We start from the raw sequence: 16715 nt of genomic DNA, 5'->3' as shown, positions 1-16715 counted from the left end.
TGGCATTAAAACCAGCACCATGTTGGTTTACTGGAGCCAGGAGTGACCATATTTAGACCTGGCCAATAGAACGACTCAAATATTCTCAGGTCAACACGTTCCAACAAAGCCCTGTTTTTTGCATGGTATTTATCTGGATGATATTTTTATATGAAGAAATAATTAATAGTTGTCCCAATACCAGAACTATAAACTTTGATATGTTTCTAGTAAAATGAAGCCACAACCATTTTATTTTGCCAAATCAGTTAAAGATTTTCTTTTAACATTAGGTACAGGTCCCTCACTGTCAAAAACTGTAACAGACTGCAGAGTATTATTTGCAGAAAAAAATCATAAACTAAACCCTAAATGTCAACACGCTTGTGCAAAGTTAGAACTCTAGAAAACCTAATCGATCCTGCCTGACCACAGCCGTCCGGCCTCAGATTCAGCCTGGAGGTTTCAGGACAAAGAGACTGAGACTCTGTCCCAGCTGCTGTTGGCTTATTTAATAACTAACTGTGCTCCTGTGTTTAATTCTTATTACTTATTTTGAACTTGCTGTATTGAGCGTCTGTTTATCATCTTTTCTATGCTGTCATTATGTTGACCTGATGGACATACAGTCATGTGCAGAAGTTCTAGGCATGCAGGGCACTAAGAAGTCACCTTGGGGCTCCATTTGCCACAGCCTGGGGCTGAATCAAACTCAATGCATGTCGACATGCTCAGTGGCATCTCTTTTGTCCGGGCCTTTTCACACCTGGTGATATGCCCTGAGATCACCTGCAGTTTTCAGGTCCTTGGGCAGGGATGGACTGGCAATCTGGCAGCCCGGGTATTTTCTAGGTGGGAAAACGAGCTTTTGGGCTGGTATGATTTGCACCGGCCAATAGAACATTGGTAGTTTGCAGGGATGTCCCAATCCCGATCACATGTATTGGATCGAGTTTGATCCGATCAGCCCAGCCGATCATTTGCGTCAGTTGCCGTAAATGGAGCACAATTTACGACAGGCCGTTAACGCGCCAGTAACAACAAACAGCTGTGGCAACATTAGCTTTCGTGTGTTAAATTGTCAGCATTGTGGACAAACTTCAAACGTGGGAGCAAAAACAGTCCAACGGCCACTTGCAGCATCTGTAACGCGACCATTTCATGAGGTTGTAGCAGCAGAGCGTTAATGTTTTGGTTCATGTCTCAGATTAAGCTGCTACATTTTAAAAAGGATTGTTTTTTGAAATCTGTATGATTCATATGTTTTTGATCCTATTCAAGTTAAAGTGTTTATACCACTTTAAAGTGGAGTTGGGATGTTTTTAATTCATTTTTTGAGTTCAGTGTTTGCTGTGACTAATAGAGTCAAGTTAACTTCTAAGTGGAATTATAATTTAAAACTCATTTATTGAATTCATCTGTTATTGTGACTACTGACTCTGTTCCACCACCTCTAAGTGACTCTGAGGTTATTAGAGTTCACTTTGTTGACTGCTCAGGTCGTTCAGCTGACCACTTTAAGTGGATTTGGATTGTCTGAACACTAAACACTGCACTAAGTGAATATGTACATTTATTTTTTGACAGATAATTAAAGTGAAACAGAGCTATTACACCATTCTGAGCAGAAATGTGATTTTTATGTTTTTTTACAACAATATTGGCTGTACTGAGTTAAATGGAATAAGTCTGAGATATCTAGTAGGAACAATTGAAACTGTTATCTGGGTAATTATGAGTATCGGATCGGGACTCTGTATCGGCAGATATTCAGTATTAAAAAATCGGATCAGTATCGGAGGCCAAAAATGCTGATCAGGACAACCTTAGTGGTAATGCTTACCTAAATCAGGCTGTGACGTAGCGATAAAAGGAGAGTCCACTCTTTGCGTGACCTTTGGCTCAGTTTATAATACCTTTGTGTGCACATAAGACAAGCCAAGGGAAAAATACAAGGATGCATCATTAAATCATCTGAATCAGAATAAAGGGAATGAGTTATTGGTGTAGAAACACCCCTAGACACCAGATCTGTAAAAATCATGGTTTATCGTCTTTATTCAAGGAATTGACTGAGACTTTTGTTTCTTAAAAATGACCAAACATCTCTAGTTCCATCTCACAGAGGGGTGAATGAGTGCTGGGATGCCGGTTGTGTGTTCAGATTGTTATGAGCCATCCTAATGAGGTGTCTAAAGAAGGCTAATCTAAAGTTTACTCCATCCACAGCACGCTCACAGTGATTGCAGTCTGTTCATGACACATCCAGGGCCCCGGGGCCCCGTAGGGTCCTCTGATGCTCGTACATACAGAACCCTCCTCTGCACGACACATGTTATCTCTCACACACTCATAATCAGTGTTTGTCTGACAGAGAGAGGAGTCAGGGCATTGTTCGCTCAGTAGGATAAACACTCAGAAAAGGACGAGAGCGCTCAACCCTCCGACCCTCGACTTTATCCTGCAGGCGCCAAACAGACGCACAAAGATATGATGCATGCACGCCACGGCTGCTGCAGGAGTATAATCCGGGTGCAATGCTAACTGTTTGGCAAAGCAAATTAGTGACACATTATTGCACAACAGGAGAAAAAAAAAAACAATTTAATCAGCTTCAAAGTTCAAATTAAACCGTGCAGAGCTTCTAGTCATGGTTCTGGACCTTTTCAGGTTAAGACCCTGATGATGGCAGATTTAGTGTGCTCAAAGCACTACGACATGTAACACTCAGAAGTGTTTCAGTGGATTCTTTCTCTCAATCTAAAGAAGAAGCTGGAGCACACAAGCCACTTTTATGCATTTCTATCAGGTGCAGGGGAGTAACGTTTCAACACACTCTCCATCTTCATCACAGTCAAACTCTGATGCATGATGCTCATGCTGTGATTGTTTTTCTCCAGATGGAACAGATGCATCTTCCAGAAAGTTCCGCTTTTGTCTGGTCAGTCAACAGAATATCATCAGGATGTTTTTAATCAAATGTGAGACAAGCCTTCCTGTTCTTTTTGGTCAGCAGTGGTTTTAGCCTTGAAACTCTCTCATGACTCTCCCATGGCCTGCAGATCTTTAGATGTTCTTCTGGGACCTCCTGGATGAGTCGTCCATGCGCTCTTGGAGTAATTTTGTACACCGGCCTCTCCTGGGAATGTTCATTACTGTTTGCAGTTTTCTCCATTTGTGGGTTATGGCTCTTTGCAAGATTGGCTGGAGTCCCAAAGCCTTAGAAATGTCTTTGTTACCTTTTCTACTGAGTGGGCTGTTTTTTAAATTTCTTTAGATGGCTCCATGATGTGTTGGAGATCTTTTAGCCTGCTTCGCTTTGTCAGACAGGTTCCTTGGAGGTCACAAGACACTGAGAGGGGGTCAACTGATGCCTTAAAAAACTAAGAATATTTTTTAAAATCACACTGTTGCCACTTTACACCAGTTATACCAAATTGTCACCCTTTTTCATTTCCTAATTTAGCAAATGTTTTGCCACTTAAAACCCATTTTTGTCCATTTTAGACCCAGTCCACCTCTTTTTCTGCTTGTTATTGCAACTTATAAACCAATTCTTGGCATTTTCTGCCTTTTTTTGCCTCTGTTGACCCATTATTGCCTCTATCAATGACTTTTAACACCCCTTTTTTCCCATTTTACCCACAGTTAATCCATGTTTGCCAGTTTACATCCATTTTTTATCCCATTCCACATAATTTCCACCTGTTTTTTTGTACTTTAAAGCCATTTCAGCCACTTTTTAATTCCCTTTTGGCAATTTTTTGTCCCTGTTTTTGCCACTTTAACCTATTTTTGGTTATGTTTTGCCACTTTTAACCCATTTATTTTCTTTAAAAATCCACCTTTTCCACCATTTTTTGCCAATATTAGCCAATTTCAGACATTTTTAACCTGTTTTAATGATGTTTTTAACAAATCATATCATTTAAAGAAGGCTGATTGAATAAATAAAGATATTTACCTCCGCCAAGGAGGTTATCTGATCGGGTGGGTTTGTTAGTTAGTTTGTTAGCAACATAACTCAAAAAATAGATTTTGTTGACATTTTCAGGAAATGTCAGAAATGGCATAAGGAAGAACTGATCAGATTTTGGGACTGATCTGGATCACCGTCTGGATTCAGGAATTTTTTTAAAGGATTCTGTACTGTTGGGAGATAGGGCTAATGACAGAGGTCTACATTGTTACCACTTTATACCAGGAGATGGCGGACATGAGTAACTTCAATCCAAGCAGCATTTTTGGGTGTGCTTCTATTCAAAGTTTTGGAGTATATAGAGTTTGAAAGACGTACGCCCGGTCGAGGAGACGAGTCAGAGCGTAACAGAGAGAAAGACAGCGAATTGTAGCGAGAACACTCACAATGCTGGGAGGAATAGAGGAATATTCACCCTCTGCCATGACTTTCAGTCGTCCAGAGAGACCATGGGTGAGACTGTCAGTGCATCTGTTGGCACCGGCAGGCAATGCTTCTGCCATGACAGTCCACCTGTAGCGAAGTCAATGCTTTGCCTCACCGTGTTCCCACCCCACCGGGGAGGGAGTAATTGGCGAATGCTGTGGTGGGGGGTACATAGGGATGGATCCAGGAATTTTTTAAAGGATTCTCCACTATTGGGAGATAGGGCTAATGGCAGAGGTCAACAACTTTTCTAGTTGTTTCTTTGGTAAGGGTAGTTATTCTTTAGGTCAAATATCAAATATGGTTTTCACAGCTTAACTTCACAATGGATCATGGTTTTGCTGACCTCCATGGGCCCCCAGTTTGGCTTGGTCCCAGAAACCTCGCCCTTTATCCCTCCTTATGGACGGCCTTGTCTCCACATGACTATTCTTGAATGTTCATGGCTGTGTTCAACCACCTTCAGGTACAGTGGGGGTCCCCGGTTTCTGGCACCTTTATTTTGGGGGTCGTGGGATGAAAAAGTTGAGAACAACTGCCTTAATAAATTAAATCATCAGTTAAAAATTGACTTATTTTATTCGCCCAGGTTATCTTTGTCTAATATTAGAATTAGTTTGATGATCTGGAACATTTAAGTGTGACAAATGTGCAAGAAATAAGAAACCAAGAAGGGGCAAAAAGCTTTTATTTCAGCACTGTTAGTGAACTGCTGCATCCTTCCTCACATCCAGACATCCTCCAGCTTCCTGCCTTCTTCCTATCATTAACAGAACAAACTTTCATATTTTGTCTCATCGTTTGAGCCGCTCTACTCTTCTCATCCAGTTTTCTGCTTGGCAGGTCCTAATATTTGTTTCAAAGTATTGAAACTTTTCTCGCTGCAGGAAGTCCTTTTCTTTTGGACTCTGCTGCACTTTTAATACCTCAGAAAGAACCTTTCCCTCCCTTTAAATAAGAATAATAATTATAATGCCTTTCATAGTTCAGGAAGTTCTTTCAGCGTCTTTAACATGGAGGTCAAGATTCATGGTCAGATTCAAAGATTTACGCTTTGAGCTGGACGGATGTGAGCTAACATCGGAGCATGATCCCAGGTCTGCCTGTCAAAGAGTGTCCATCTAACTACACAAAGTTTGAGCTGTCTTCTTTCAAACATAAACCCCTTTTTCAGATTTGTAACATTAGGTCACAGGAAGTGGTCATAACCCGGTGGCCCGGCTCTGAACGGCGTCCGGTGTTGTCGAGTGTTCAAACTTTGAGATGGATGTGAAGACAGAGGGGAGTGTGGCGAGGTGTCAAGGCCCTTCACCTCCTCCCTGACCCTCTCACTCCCCACGCCGACCCCCGCCACTCCTCCTCGCCCCAACCCCAAGGAGCCGTGACCTCAGAGCGGCGTGAAGCTGAACGTCCGGTGGGCCTGGTGGGTCTGGATCTCCTCAGAAAGACGAGGAGGAGGAGGGAGTGAGAGCTGTTTATGTGAGGAGCGGATGTTTGGAGTCAGAGAGCGATGAGGCCTCTGCTCCATGGTACTGCAGAGGTTAATAAACCGAGGACTGTGCAGAGACATACAGTTCAGAGACCGACTTTAAGATCTGCTCAGGGTTAACAAGAGGACGGAGAAGAGTTAGTTAATAAACCAAGGACAGGGGAGATTCAGGCAGTTCAGAGACCGTCTTTAGGCTTCGAGTCAGATCTGTTAAGAGTTCAGAGGATGACGAAGATTCAAACGATTAATGAACCGTCTTTTAGCCTAAAGAGCCACATTTGCCTTGGCTTAATTAAAGGAGGCTGGAGATTTAAATGGTTAAACCCCTCAACAGCGTCGTCCAAATATAAAATACTAGATTATGTACTCCTGTGTAATTGCACTTCCTAACCTGTTTTGGTTTTTACTGGGCTGTCTTGAACCGGTCATCATGTGCTTTCTTTTATTTTCCATTTCAGGCGGATTGCCATCTTGCACAATGGGCATGTGCAATATATTTCAATCTGCTAATCTCAGTGAGGACGGTGCAATGATGCAGGACAGGTGCATGAAAACTTTTACCTCTAACTTTCTTCTTCTTCGTCTGTTTGTGGGATTAATGTGTGGACTGTGAGCAGCTAAGCTGCACTTTTGTCCATGACAAATTTCTCTCAGAGGACGATAAAGTTTATCTGTATGATTTTGAAAGTATGCTGTCTTTGTTAAATGTGTATTTTTCAATACACATGGTCATAAATGTATCCATCGGTATGGGGGTTTCTGGCTGTGCTCTCCCTGAAAAGTCAAAGCATGTTGACTAACCAAGGGAGCATCTTTAGAGCAGAGCCTAATAAAACTGTTCATGGATTTGGCATAAAATGGTTAAATGTATGATGAGCATGTTCCTGACTGAATGTAGGTTATGATATAGAACGATTTATTGCTTGAATTTGTTGAAAAATACATAGGATGAGGAACGTTTTAATAATTGCGTATTAAATTACAGTTGCAATACTGGAGAAAAAAAAACAGCTGTTTACACTGTTTTAAGAGGAATCGCTGCATCGCTGGGCCAAAGTCAAACTGAGACAAACTAATGCAGTTCACAGTGCGGGTTAAAGCCTGAGACAAGCGTACACAGACACTCTGCAAAGCGAGAAAACTTGCTGTATGCTGCTGATGTTACAGCCAGGGTTAATTTCCTTGACTAAAACTCTGACTAAAAAATTTCGTCAACAGCCTTTTTATCATGACAACAACTAGACTAAGACTAACGAAAATTAATCTGTGATGACTAAAACTTTTCTTCGAAATGACTAAAACTAGACTAAAATGTAATGTAGTTTTCATGTGACATTTACAATCCATGTTATTTCTCCACTGTGGGTAAATCTGTAAAAAACAGTGCATCTGTATTTCTTCTGGCTCTCAGCTGTAGAAAGCAGGGACCCCAGGTTTGGCAGGGTGCAGAGAACACACTACCATGATTTGGTATCAGATTTAGGCAAGAAAATAAATGCAATACAATACAAGAACTTTATTTATCCCCGAAGGGAAATTCAATCGTCTGGGAGTCTCATCTGTTTACTTTAGAATTATACAGTCTAATTGCTGATGGTATGAAAGATTTTCTAAATCTTTCTGTCCTGCAGCGCAGGGATAGGAGCCGTCCACCACCACACAAATGCTTGGACTAAAAGTAAAGACTAAAATGTGAGGACTTTTATGGACTAAAACTAGACTAAAACTAAAATGGATAGAAATGATTTAAATGGTAATAAAACTAAAAGATATCTTGTCTAAAGACTTAGGCCGGCCACACACTACAGGATTTTAAGCCCGATTTGGGGCAAGATTTGCCTCCCCCGATGATCGTGGTGGCGTATCCCGAGAGGAGCCTCGTCGCAAACGACTGTTTGTCTGAGTAGTCTACATGTGTGTGGTGTCAACACAATTGTTTTGCTTCTCCAAACCACATCGTAGCCTCCAAAATCCCAAATCGTAAATATCAAACACACAGTTGCCTCACAGCCAGATCATACGTACTTTCACCACTCACAACCATGAACACAACTTTAACTTAATTTCAGCCAGGATTTCATCCCGAGGCTTTCCCTTGTATTATGATTTTTGCTTCACCTGTAACGCATGCCAGGACAGCCTGTTGTGGAGAAACAGCAAGAAGGTATCAACAGACATCTGTGTTTTGTTTTTGAAGTCATGTGATCACACGAGGTCGTAGGCAGGTCGGCAGGTGTGTGGTCTCCAGTGATCTGACAGTCTGGCTGAGTCATCTAGTGTGTGCGTTCAGAGGATTAAAGATGAAAAATCTTTGGAAATTGTCCTGAAGTCTGTGGTCTCCCACAGTTTTAAAATCGTTTCAGATTTAAAAATTGTGTAGTGTGTGGCCGGCCTAAGACTAAAATTAAAAATAGCTGACTGCAGCCGTTAAACTTGGAGAGGAAGGAGCATGCTACCCGTTTCCTGTGCGTAATTATAACGGTACGAGTGGGTGGCGTTTTGTCAGAAACCCAGCTGCTCTCAATGATGGAGCGAAACATGCTCAGAATGAGCTGTTATCTATCATATTTCTGTGCTATGTAGCAGTGGCAGCACTTTGACCTCTAGTGTGCACTACAGCACAATGCACGCATTTAAACCAGTGATGCAAAAATCCATGCTGTGGCAGAAATTTTACTGGTGATGATACTGATACCAGTTTACCATCCAGCAACACCAAAAACTCCAAGGAGAAAAACATATTTGTAAAAGTGCAGTCTAGATGTGTGATTGTACACACATTTCTCTGCAGTTTTTGGCTTTTAGCCAGCCAGTTATCATTGGGTGTCATTATTTTCAGTTCTTTAGTTCTTCTTAGCTTGATTTTGCCTCCCAGTGACTGTGTGGGCGTGTCATCTAAGGCTTTTTGCTGATGATTGCTGGCAGTAAGCCTGAAGAGTTTAGAGTCAGCATCATTATTTTACTGCTCTCAGTCTCTTGGTGGTATCAAACAGCCTCCAGTGTGAAGTGCAGATGGTCTAGTGCAGGGGTTCTCAACCTTTTCAGCCCGTGACCCCCCATAATAAAGGTGCCAGAGACCGGGGACCCCCACTGACCCTAAAGGTGGCTGAACACAGCCATGTACATTCAGGACACTGAGAGGGGGTCTCTGGAAACCTTAAAAAAACTAAGAACATTTTTGAATGACAGTGTTGCCACTTTACACCAGTTTTGCTTAATTCTAGCCCATTTTTATCAGTTTTGTCCCACCAATTTTGCCAATGTTAGCATACTTTTGTAATGTAAAACCCATTTTTTGTCAATTTTAAACCCTTTCCAGCACTTTTTTTCTGCCTGTTTTTGCCATTTCTAAACCAAATCCTGCAACTCTCTGCCTATTGTTGGCTCTATTGACACATTATTGCCACTGTTAATCCCTTTTAAAGCCACATTTTATAATTTTATTGCCCATTTTTGCCAGTTTCTGACTATTTCTACCTCAGCTAACCCTTTTTGACCCCTTTATATCAATTTTCATCCCGTTTCACCAAATGCCCACCTATTATTGCCACTTTAACATCATTTCAGCCCCTTTTGAATCCCCTTTTACAACTTAGCATGCCCATTTTTGCCACTTTAACCCATTTTTGCCATTTTTTGGTTAGTTTTTGCCACTTTTATCTCATTTCTGGCATTTCTAACCCATTTCTTCTACTTTTAAAATCCAATTTCAACACCTTTCCCACCATTTTTTGCCATTATTAACCTGAGTTGCGAGTTGCAAGAGAGTTTGGTTTAGAAAACAGGCAGAAAAAAGTGATGGAAAGGGTTTAAAATTGCCAAAAAATGGGTTTTAAGTTGCAAAAATATATTACAATTAGGCAAAATTGGTGGAAAAAGTTGAGAACCCCAGCGTTGAGAACCCCTGTCTAGTGCAGGGGTGTCCAAACTTTTTCCACTGAGGGTCGCATACGAAAATATATAAGGATGGTGGGGCCACTTTCATATGCCTCACTTTGGGGATAATACAGTTAGTGAAAAATAATCTTATGATGGTTAAGATATTCTTAGTGATTGGTTATGCTTAACTGGCTAAATGTCTCTGGTTGGCCTTGGCAAATACTGGTTCTGCCTCTAAAACACTATTGGCACTTCTAATGGCCTTTGTAATCCATCAGGGCATGGCCTGGAGACCAAATGCGGCCCAGCAAATTCTAAACATTAAATGAAATATGGCCCTCACGACCCTCTTGGTTTCAGCACACGGCAGGGCTACCATGTTAGTTCTGTAAAAAAAAACATTTCGACAACAAGGATTTTTTGATTGGAGTTTTTTGTGACTTAATGAAGCCCGGTGTTTAGTGCTAAGGCCAAGGCCCCATGTACATGGGGGGCCTGGGTTCAAGTCCTTTCCTGCACCAGTGCACCCCCCGCTCTCTCATCACCATTTCTGACTCTATCCACTGTCCTCCTCTGTCTATAAAGGCATGAAAAGCCAGAAATATATCTTTAAAAAAACAGGCACCTGTCCTTTTATTTTACTAGGATTGAAAATCGATGACAGCAGGCGTTTGGGTGAAAGTTTGTCTAAGTACCGTGTAAGTGTCCGTCTCTGTGATGAAGAACAGGAGGAAGACAGAGGAAGCGTACTTTCACTTTCAGGCGTCAGGATGTTGGTTATGATCCTGCAGCGGTTATATAACATGTTTACATCTTTTAAAGCTGTTTCCTCTAATCTACCACGGTACATGCTGCTGATTTTTCCTCATTTAAACGCTTGTATCATGACTTCTGTGACTCAGCAGTTTTCTGACAGCGGTTAGGGCAAAACTGAGCGAGGAAATGAAGCCAATAAATAAAACATGAATCCACCGTGTGGTTAGAAAATAAAAAAAACAACGTAGGAATATGAAAATATCTGTATGATGGTGGAGGAGTGAGAGCTACGGGGGCTCTGGGATTTATGTTTGCTCTCCTCTTTCCTCTGGCTTGGTTTTTTAGTTTGAGTCTCTGCAGGCTGAATGTGTTAGTGGTACCTTAAAAGTTAGGACGCTCTCTTACAAAGGAGGGATGTCAAACCTTAAGGCCTTTCCTTCAAGGTCATCCAGAAATCTGCACTGTTGTTTTCCTCAAATTCATTATTATTCAGGCTGTAAACATCACAGAGTGAATCCCATGGATAACATTAATGCACAACTGTCTCTACTTTGCAGTGTGGGGTCCCTCAGGGCTCACTTTTGGGCATATTCAGTTTGAACTTTATTTAACCACCAAGGGAAGATGATTAGTCAGTTCAGTGGTGTTTCTTACCTTTTTATACCGATGACATTCAGCTACGCTGCTCTTGGTATATGCAAAAGGTCTGGACTGCAGGCAGACCAGTTTAGGACCCGGACTCTTCTCCTGTGAAGCCATGCTGTTTTGATGGATGTGGTATGTGGTTTAGCATCGTCTTGCTGGCGTTGTCTTGATGGGAGCATATGTTGCTCTAAAAGCTCTCTCTACTCTTCAGCATTGATAGTTCCTTTCCAGATGTTAGAGCTGCCCACGCCATAGGCACTAATGCAACCCCATACCATCAGAGATGCAGGCTTTAGAACTGAGCCAGGAGAACAAGCTGGATGCTCCCTCTCCTCTTTAGTCCACAGGACATGGCACCTGTGGTTTCCTCTGACCACAGAACAGTTTTCCGTGTTTCCTCAGTCCATGTTAAATGAGCTTTGGTCCAGAGAAGACGGCGGTGTTTCTGGATCCTGTTCACATATGCCTTCTTCTCTCCATGACCCAGCTTTAACTGTCATTGGGGGATGGCACGGCCAACTGTGTTTTAGAGCTGGGCAGTTAATCACAAATTAGATTAAATCATAATATGGCCTGCTGCAATTTACCAGTTGCAGAAGTTGAGATATTTCTTTAACTCGAAATGTGTGAAAATACCGGTTTAATAAATCATTTTAAGCACAGTATGCAAACATTCAAGTGTCATTTTTTTAATAATGGTTTACAAAAATTGTCCTTTTTGTATTTTATGTATGTTTTTCTTAATCAAAATGAGTGATATAAAAATGCTAATGTCCTTAAACAAAGCAAATAACATCACATTTGTAATATAAGCAAAAATAGTTAGCTCATTCTAAATAAAACTGATGAAGCCTAGTGTTACTTCACGGAATTCATACCCCAGCTGCGATTAGCTTGTAGCCAGTTTCACCTCCTCCACTCCAGCCTCCTAACCTGACACGGCAGATGGATGTGTTTCACACGTCCATCTGGAAAAGCTTCAATAGGAAACATTTGGGAAAAGGCAGAGGCTTTGAAAAAAGCTCGGAGTGTGATTGGACTAACGTTCTGTCTCTCACATCTCTATGGGCCAATCAGAGCAACAAAACGTGACGTAGCTGCTATCCAGCTGCATGTGCGCAGCTACTGAGGAATAACATGAAACATAGCGACTATAGACATGTAAGTGCTCAACTTTTGTCGTTTTGGAGAGAAAACAACTCACTGCTGTTCTTTGTTCTTCTTGTAACGAAGAAATGTCGTCAAGTTCTGATAAAACACGGCGGATTATGGCGGAAGAGCAGCGTCCATGCTAAGCCCTTCCGCCATAATTGCACTGGCCTCTTGCTGCTGCTTGTTTACGTCACGACCCCACGGCGCCTGAAAGTACTGCCCCTTGTCGCTGTTTGGTCCTGTCACTTTGTAACTGGGCCCAAACGGTTCAGATGGGAGCTTTGCAAGATGGATTCACCAGTGAGAAACAAGGAAATGGGCGTATCCATCTGCTTTGCAAGGTTACCAGCCTCCTCCTTTATAGCTTAAAGCTTGTTGCACCCCCATATTCAGATTCATGCTACCATGGATTTACTGTTTCTGAAATAATTTCATTGTTTTCAGTGCACATGGCAATTATTTATTGCTTGAATTTGTCAAAAGATACTTAAGATTGACTGAAGAATAATCACATATTAAATCGCCATTGCAATATTGGAGAAGAAAATCGCAATTAGATTATGTTTGAAGATCGTTCAGCCATGTTGTATTGACAAATAATGATTTCTGGAACTGTTCCTGAGCCCATGCAGTGATTTCAGTACAGAATGATGCCTGTTTTTAATGCAGTGGCCCCTGAGGGCCCCTTTAACCTTGTCCCTCGCTCACAGGGATTTCTCCAGATTCTCTGAATCTTTTGATGATATTATGGGCTGTAGATGGAGGGAGATTCAAAGTCTTCACTATTTAACATTGAGGAACATTCTTCTGAAATTGTTCCATAATTTTTAGACTCAGTTTTTCACACATTGGTGAACCTCTGCCCATCTTTACTTCTGAGAGACTCTGCCTCTCTAAGATGCTCCTTTTAAACTAGGGCTGGGCAATTAATCACAAATTAGATTAAATTGCAATATGGACTGCTGCAATTTTCAAATCACATTTTTTTTTACCTGAAATTTGTGTCAAAATACCTGTTTAAAACTTTTTTTGCAGCAGAGACGTTAGGCATTGCATATCATGCAATCATTCAAGTGGCATACTTTTGGAATAGTGTACAAAAAAAAACTATTTTTGCTTTATTTTTGTATTTCTTCCTGTTAAATATAAGAATTATATAAAATGATCATTCCCTTTAATTCAGCAGTTCATATCAAATTTGCAGAATGAGTCAAAATCATCACAGTTACATATTTTCTTCAAAGTTGTTCTGCTCTAGTTTAATCTAATATTGTGTTGGCTATACTTTAGAATTAATTATTGTTTGTGTTTGTTTGAAAATACATGGGATGAGGGATTTAAGAAATAAACGCGTACTTAATCACAATCGCAATATTGGGTAAAAAAAATCGCAATTAGATTATTTTCCCAAATTGTTCAGCACTATTTTATACCCATACTCGTACTCCTCCAGCTGTTTTTCATCATTACCACTTACTTTTCCAGCCTTTTTTTGCCCCGTCTCTAATTTTTTGAGATGTGCTGTTGCCATCAAATTCAAAATTAGCTAATATTTTCCTGGTAAATGGTAAAATGTCTCAGTTTCGACATCTAATATGTTGTTTATGTTCTATTGTGAATGAAATGAGATTTAAAATCATTGATTTTTGTTTTTATTTAAAGTTCACACAGCAACCCAGCTTTTTTGGTGTTGTGGTTGTAGAAACAAGGTGTTGTGGTCAAATGCTGTTAGGATACTTGAAAAGGAAATGATGGAGGATTTTCTGCCTTTCTAGCTGGCTGATAAGATAAGATCAGATTTAGCTCAGATTTAGTGAGAGATTAAAGTAACCTTGCTTTTAAAGTGTTTTGACAGTTTATGACAGGAAACGAATGCTTTTTGATTCTGGCTGCAGTGGACAGATAAAACATGTTTGTTAAAACTCTTCAAGGTTTCCTTAGAGGAGCTAAAGTAGAGAAATAAATTCTCATAAAAAGAGTAAAATCAGCACCAGGATTAGAAACAACGAGGACTATTATGAATATTTGTGTACAGCAGAAAACAAAGAAGGTAATGAAAATGAGACTAAATGCCCCAGCACTCTCTGCTCAGCATATTTGGTCTGGTCTTTCTCGTTGATCCTCCCCGCTGCGTTCTCTTTGCATGTCCTCTCAGCGCCGGCTGTGGGCAGCTTGGCTCTGCCTCTCTCTCCTGGAGGTGGCGGTTTTACTGTCAGGGTGAGGGTCATCGTTTAGTTTAAACTTTCTCCATCCAAATCTCTGGAGGATGGCTCTTAGCTCCTAAACATGCTCACTTTTTTAAATTAGTCTGGTTTCTGCGAGTGCTAATGGGAGCTGGCAGAGAACGACACAGGAGCCCAAGAAATGCTGAGTTTGGCGAGCCAGCGAGGAGTGAGGCCGCGTAAACAAGGCGGACTAACGAGCCCGCTCCACCGTGGCACCGCCGTGACTCCAGGTTCAGGGCATAAAAACACTCTGTGCTCCTCCAGCAGCTTCTGGGAATAATGAAGCATCAGTGCCAAGTCAGTCTGAGGTTAAAGCGTCAGAAGGAGGGAAAATCAGGACAATGTTTACCGAGCCTCATGCGGTTACTCTGCTTTTTATTATCCTCGCTGTTTCTGTGTTTGTGCAGGAGACGCTCGGCTGCTGAAGGACGTGGGCCGGGCTCTGGTTCTCTACAGACGCACCGTCATGCCGTACGCAGCCTACTCCCGTAAACGTAAAGGACCCAGCGACGAGGCAGAGGTGCAGCAGTACGCTGGGCTGGTGGGTCAGGACTGTGCCGAGAGGATCCTGCTGTACCGAGCCTGAACATCCGCACTCATACTCACAACGTCTTCACCTTTTTTAATGTCTGTAAACACTCACACCACCCAGCCACGTGCATCTGTGAGTCTGTTAAATGCTTTCTGCTGCCTCTCTCTAGTCTCATGTTAAGCTTCACACATGCAGGAACAATGAAGGAGCCAATCACTGCTCAGGCTGGCTGCACACTGGATGATGTACAATCTTCAATTCAGAAATATCACAGACATAGAGCTTCAGCTCATTTGCAACATTATAATCCTCTAAATGCTCTTTCTAAACAATCCAGTCAGACATGGACACCACAGTTTTACTGTCATAAGTCCAGTTCAGACCAAAGATTCATGACGCAGCAGGTTAAAATTCATACAACAAACTGCCCTGCAGCCTCCCAGTTCACAGTGCTGCAACTGAAGGAGACGATGCATGGTTTCCAGTGCAACAACTCTGAGCCACTCAGTTTAAAGAGATTTATTTCTGAAGTTGATGTGCAAAAATCTGTCTCAACAAGAAGGATAGTACTGTACATTAACTGCTTTTTTAAAAATCATCTAATAATGTGTAGCATCAGGCTGCTTTAATCCCACTCATCACTGACTCATTTGTCATCACTACTGTAGCGTTGCTTCACATATGAACACAAAAATGCTTTGCTTGCTCAGTCTTGTCATAACAAAGATATATGCTGTGAATAATTAATTTTCCTGCAGCTCTACAGCCTTGAATTTCATGTATTAATATGATGCATAAATACATGCATACTCTTCTTACATGCACAGCTGACAGAGAAGACAAGATGGTTTATGGACTGAAGTTTCCATGTGCAAAGTTTGAAAAAAAAGTCACCCTTTCCAAAATTCACAGCAGGGTTTTACCTTATGAAATATTCTACCTCAGACTAATATTTTAAGGCAGGGGTTTTCAAAGTGTGTGAGAGTGATCCTCTCCTCTCTCCTCTCCTCTTTACCAGGTAATCAGTTATTTGGTTTCAGTAATGAATTTATTGCCAACACTACCTGATTATTCTGCTCTGATAATCCTTAAATCAGCGTTACTCAACCAAAGAGCCAAACTGTTAAAAAATTACATTTGCAAGAGCCACAATCTAAGTGGTAATAAAAGCTTGTAGTAGCAATAAAATAAGTTGAAGATGGCAAAAATGGTAAAAAAAAACAGTAAAAATGGGCAAAAATGGGGATAAAAAGTGAAAAAAGAAGGGTGGTAAGACAAAAAAGTAACAGATGACAAAAGGCAAAAAAAGATTGTAAAGAAATGAGAAAAAAAGCAGTCAAAAATGGGCAAAAAGTGGTAAAGAAGTGGTATTTAATGACAAAAGGATGCTTAAATGAGCGAAAAGTGGCAAAAAATGGTGAAAAAGGGCAAAAATTGGAAAAAAATGGCAAAAAGAAGTGGCAAAAAGTAGGAAAAAGTGGTATTTAATGACCAAAGGTAGCTTAAATGGATAAAAAGTGTCAAAAAGTTTCCCTTCTTTAAGGTTTTCTGGAGGAATGATATTTAAAATTAAGATATAAAAGAGCCACAAATAATCACAAATCACACGTTGAGTATCACTGCCTTAAAGTTACTATAAGTTTATTCATTTTG

General features: G+C 41.0%; 1 protein-coding gene across 4 annotated transcripts in view; it reads left to right on the top strand.

Annotated features, from left to right (window-relative positions):
- LOC121510693 (arginyl-tRNA--protein transferase 1) overlaps positions 1-16371 on the top strand; it is a 143636-nt gene extending 127265 nt beyond the window's left edge. For all 4 annotated transcript variants that reach the window (XM_041788863.1, XM_041788862.1, XM_041788861.1 and 1 more), the window contains one exon: positions 14938-16371. In XM_041788863.1, the coding sequence (XP_041644797.1) occupies positions 14938-15116 (179 nt within the window). In that variant the 3' untranslated portion in view covers positions 15117-16371. The remainder of the gene's footprint in view (positions 1-14937) is intronic.
- The last annotated feature ends 344 nt before the right edge of the window (positions 16372-16715 follow it).

The sequence above is a fragment of the Cheilinus undulatus genome, linkage group 6 (genome assembly GCF_018320785.1).
Source record: "Cheilinus undulatus linkage group 6, ASM1832078v1, whole genome shotgun sequence".
NCBI classification, from domain to species: domain Eukaryota; kingdom Metazoa; phylum Chordata; class Actinopteri; order Labriformes; family Labridae; genus Cheilinus; species Cheilinus undulatus.
The sequence above is the reverse complement of the archived record's forward strand: the minus strand, read 5'-3'. Positions and strand labels throughout refer to the sequence as shown.